The 5,171-nt window shown below is 34.2% G+C and overlaps 1 protein-coding gene across 1 annotated transcript; it reads left to right on the forward strand.

Moving 5' to 3' along the window:
* Positions 1-272: 272 nt before the first annotated feature.
* Positions 273-4,646, forward strand: LOC134681887 (sodium-dependent glucose transporter 1B-like). Its single transcript, XM_063541531.1, has 3 exons — positions 273-439; positions 2,385-2,676; positions 3,363-4,646. The coding sequence occupies exons 1-3, from the start codon at positions 335-337 to the stop codon at positions 4,469-4,471; spliced, it is 1,506 nt and encodes a 501-aa protein (XP_063397601.1). The 5' UTR covers positions 273-334; the 3' UTR covers positions 4,472-4,646.
* Positions 4,647-5,171: the final 525 nt, after the last annotated feature.

A 5,171-nucleotide genomic window follows, 5' to 3' on the forward strand; every position in this document is an offset into this window, starting at 1 on the left:
AGCTTTTGTCGTAGATAACTAAACCCGAATAATCCAGTCGTTATATTACACTCACGTCTACGTAACATCGAAAGGTTGAGAGAATCGAAGAGGTAAGGGCTTGAACTATTCGAGTTAAAGATAACTTGTATCAGCATAAACTATTCCAAGTGCTTTATTATTGTATATTATCAGATTTGTAAAACAATGAAATATTCAGGGGTTCTTCCGTATAAATGTGTGCTTCTATTTTTGTCCCTGACCTATACACTTGATCCTATTTTTAAGAGTCCTTTTATCGTGAACGAATACCCAAGAGACATCCGCATGTAAATAGCTCAATATTTGTGCTAAGATGGTGAAGATAGAAAGGAGGGAAAATGAAAATGAAAACTCGGAATATACATTAACACAAAAGATAATCAAAACAATTTTCTTAGTGTTAACATGGGCTATGATAGTAAGTACATGTATGGAATAATATCTTTCAATAATATTTAGGTATAGAAAGACGTTGATCATTGATATTCTATGGTGCAATACTAATTTTAACCCTAACTCACGTGAGTGTGTCGAATTATAAATACAAAGTACCCAAATCATTTCCGGAGGGCAGCGTTAACATGACCATGATGGATTCGATTCAGATGAAGAGATGGACAAGAAAAGACCATTACAACATTTCTACTATTGTTTATCCTCTTGCTACCGCTGATTTGATTTTGTAACATGTTGTGTGCCTGAACATAGTGTCGACCAATGGACCAATCAGAGCCATCAAAGAAATACTGTAATGAACAGACGCATGCATCATTTAAACATTTGAACATGTGTGGCCATTAGGCGCAGTCGGTACGGACACATATATGTCCCTCCGTATGCCAGAGGGGTCAGGTTAAATGATTCCTTTTAAATGAGTCATTATAGTGTCAGAATACTTTAAAGTGTTCATACGGCTGAGTTTTCAATTCAATTCAGAGGTGGTATACGTGTTGTTATCCTTTGTGTCATTTTTTTTCATATTTCTTTCGAATTTCTTTTTGTTATTATAGCTTACATCTGTTTTCATTTTGCTCTTTTCCTCATATTGACACCTCTATTTCAATATTAATACATTTTGTGTGCCAGAAAATAACTTAAAATATTAAACTGCTCATATGTGCTGTCACTTAAGCTAGATTAGCCCATAACACTATATAGACCGTTTGACCTGAGGTTAGTATATCAATTTAATTTATATCTCATTTTTATCTCACTGCTAAACAAACTTATATCGTCAACTACTTGTATTAAAGAGGGTCTTGACGGGGATCCTTTTTTTTCTGTATTCTTTAACTTTTGCCGACAACTATCTATTTTTTTCTTATACTTTTGCCAACTACTATCTATTTTTTTCTTTTACTTTTGCCAAATAGTTTCTATTTTTTTCTTATACTTTTGCCAACTTCTATCTATTTTTTTCTGAATAAACTTTTGTCAACTAATATCTATTTTGTTCTTATACTTTTGCCAACTACTATCTATTTTTTTCTTATACTTTTGCCAACTACGATCTATTTTGTTCTTATACTTTTGCCAACTACTATCTATTTTGTTCTTATACTTTTGCCAACTACTATCTATTTTTTTTTCTTATACTTTTGCCAACTACTATCTATTTTGTTCTTATACTTTTGCCAACTACTATCTATTTTTTTCTTATACTTTTGCCAACTACTATCTATTTTGTTCTTATACTTTTACCAACTACTATCTATTTTGTTCTAATACTTTTGCCAACTACCTTCTATTTTTTTTTACATTTTAGCACCTCATTATTTTTTAATTCTTTATTTTTGGTCCGTTTTTTCAGAGTCTATTATTTACATTTTTTTGTAATCCGCATCCAAACCCTCATAAAAAGATGACAAAGTTTTTACACGGTTTTTAACGAGAAAAGCGACGGCCTGAATATTTTATACAAAAAAATATATGGACACTCTATTTCAACTTCAAAAAAATTCATATCGACAAGCGTTTATCTGAATAAAATATCAAATAAGAAAACACTTAAGATATAACCTAAATTCCTTGACACTCATCGATAAAGTATTGATAGTAACCCAATACACCTGTAATGTTATAAATCTTGATTGATACGTACATTATCGGTTGTGTAACGTTCAGTCGCAAATATTTGATGCATGTTGAGGACGAGAACACTTTAACAGTAAGTATTATAGGTCGGACGTATAGTAGAGGTCATAAGGAATAAGGTCGGGGAAATGTGAACTACAACTGATCACTCATTTTTTTTTTTTTGGGGGGGGAACTAATGAAGTAACTTCCATAAAAAGAAAAAATGAACATTAAATTTAGGCAAATGAATTCGCGATATGACTTAATTTCATACGACTCTATTGTAGGGTCTATACACAGAAATATCAGGAATAACACAGAAAGACCTAATCATCAAAACGAACTCTGACTATGAACTGGTTTCCCGAGCAATTTCCGGACGTAGTTTTGGCTATTTCATTGGGTCGTTTATCGGCGGTCCCTTAGTCGACAAACTAGGGAACTACTGTGACCTAATGATAGCCATAAGTTTAGACGGAGCAGCCATAGCAACAATCATAGCACCTTATTCATCGAACGTTGGTATGTTAGGAGTTTTATTGGTAATAGGCGGTACATTTGAAGGAGTGATAAATATAGGTGAGTAATTAAAGCATTATAAACGTTGTAAACCTAAACATTAATATCAAGAATACAAAAAAAACTGAAGGTTAAGTATTAGGGTATAGACGGGGTTTACAGAAAGAGAGTAATTGCCAAAAAGTGAAGAATTAAGGACTAAACAAAGAGGAAAATAGAAAAACAATGCCCCTCCCCCCCCAAAAAAAAAGAAAAAAAAAGAGAATAATGGGGTGTTAAAATACAGGGAATACACTGTCGAACTCGTGTGCAAAATTTATAGCGATTAGAGAGGATGTCTTCAAAAACTAAAGAATACAGACTTGAGGAACATCCAACTATAAATCCAAACCCTTAAGTATTGCGCAATACTTTGGTGCCGACCTTTTATATAACCAGACGTTTCCTATAATGTATAGTTGAAACCTTTTGACTCAGTGGCATATTGCTCACTTCGAGTTTGGAAAATAGCAAGTATATATATATATATATATATGTATTTGCAGCATTTTTCTCCTGCTTCGAAGCCAGTACGTTGAAAGCATTTATATGTATATATATATGAATTATTTTTGTTTATCCTGCAATTCAACGAACATAAAAAGTTTTTTTATATCGATTATCGAAATAAGAAAAAAATCGAAACAATTATTAAAAAAAAAACATAAATTGTTGATTGATATTAAAATCAATTTATTATTCCACAGCTGGGCAGAAACTGATTTTAAATCTCTGGAAACGGAAGGCAACTGGACCACTTCACATCTTACACTTTGGTTTTGGAATGGGATCCTTCATCGTTCCACAAATTGCCAATCCGTTCTTAGCTGTCCTCGCCCCATCGGTAGATATAACAAATGTATCAAGCATAAACGGAACAAAATCACCGTTTGTAATTGATCCAGTAACTGTAACAGCCACTACCACAAATAAAACAACGACAGCAATATTTCTTAAAGAGTCGAAAATAGAATCGGCCTACTTGATTGTGTCAATCATAGTTGCTTCATTATCTGTTGTATTTTTTCTATATCAATTTTGCAATCGTACAACAGTCTACGCGCATGTGCATGTTCCAGGTGAAGTTAACGAATCCAACTTCCGGAAAGCAGTCAAGTTAGTGGATCCGGCCACATGCGCAGATGGTAACCGCTGCTTTGGTGTGCAAATATTTCTGTTAATATTCTTATATTTTTTCAACGCAGTTGGTGGCGAGAGAATGTACAGCAAATTTATTAGGAGTTATGCCATTGATAAGCATAATTTTTCCGGAGATGACGGTTCTCTTATAAACACAACATTCTGGATCTGTTTTGCGATCGGCAGACTGACTGGACTATTAACTGGAAGATTTATACCTGTCCGTATTCTGATTGTAATTGAAGCATCTGGCGTTCTAGTAACAGCTATCCTATTGGAAATATTTGCACGCGAAAACGACCTGGCCCTGTGGGTACTTACCTGTCCAATGGGATTCTTTCTTTCGCAATTATTCCCAACCGGAATTGGTTGGGGAGACTTCCATGTTGAATTTACGGGGATAGCGATCACATTTGCCCTAATGGGTGGTGCTTTGGGTGGCGTTTCGTATCTATGGGTGCTTGGATATCTTTACGAATACCAAGGCTATGACATGTTTCTACATCAGTTAGTGTTTTATGGAGGATGTATGATGTTTTTCACCATAATCATGACAATAGTTGGAATAAAACATGGCGGACGGTTTGAGAGGGATACTGAAGGACATGCAGATGAAAATGCAATCGAACTTGATGAACTTGATGAAGACATTACATGTATCAATGATGAAGCTTAATTCATACAATACAGAATTTGTGTCAACCAAACGCTATTCCGAGAACACAGTTATCGTTCCTTGATTGTCATTGTCTGATAAATATAGTCACTTGTGTGGACAGTGTGGTAGTTGTCATTTCTAATTATACCCTTTTCAAATGTATAGCTTTAAGTCAAATGCATCAACTAGCAAGTTCAGGGAAATTAAAATAACACTGTAAAAATGTCTGCATGCATTTTAAAGAAAAGAACTGTTTTGATCAAGCTAAAAAAGGCTAAACTTAAGTATGTTGGAAGCTGTAAAAAATCATAAAATTGTCCATACAGCTGATGAAGTTATTTTATTTTGATATAATTATTTCAAAAAGCACTGTACATGTAACAATTATGATACAAATACGGAGAAGGTCAGATGCAGATCCAGCTTTTTTAAAAAGAGATTCCCAACCCAGGAGAGAGTAGGGATGGGTTGTTGTGGTAGTAGGTGGGGTGGGAGGGGGAAGGGGTTCAACCATATGTTAAATTCTGAAGAATTAATCGTCCATAAAAAAAGAGGATTCCAAACATGAGAACCACCAATCCGATATCTGTCTCTGGGAGGATACGAATCTGGAATCGAAGCCTGAACTTATTATCAAATTGCTTTTCTTTTAGATCATTGTTATGCAAATGTGTTTTTGTAAAATAAAGATTTAACACACAACTTACAGTTGCACATG

Source organism: Mytilus trossulus, chromosome 8 (genome assembly GCF_036588685.1).
Source record: "Mytilus trossulus isolate FHL-02 chromosome 8, PNRI_Mtr1.1.1.hap1, whole genome shotgun sequence".
NCBI lineage: Eukaryota > Metazoa > Mollusca > Bivalvia > Mytilida > Mytilidae > Mytilus > Mytilus trossulus.

Bases quoted from the DNA above. Each gene is read 5' to 3' on its own strand.
- LOC134681887 (XM_063541531.1), top strand. From the start codon at position 335: ATGGTGAAGATAGAAAGGAGGGAAAATGAAAATGAAAACTCGGAATAT. The intron at 440-2,384 runs GTAAGTACATGT...ACTCTATTGTAG, and splicing joins TGTTAACATGGGCTATGATA to GGTCTATACACAGAAATATC. The intron at 2,677-3,362 runs GTGAGTAATTAA...ATTATTCCACAG, and splicing joins TGAAGGAGTGATAAATATAG to CTGGGCAGAAACTGATTTTA.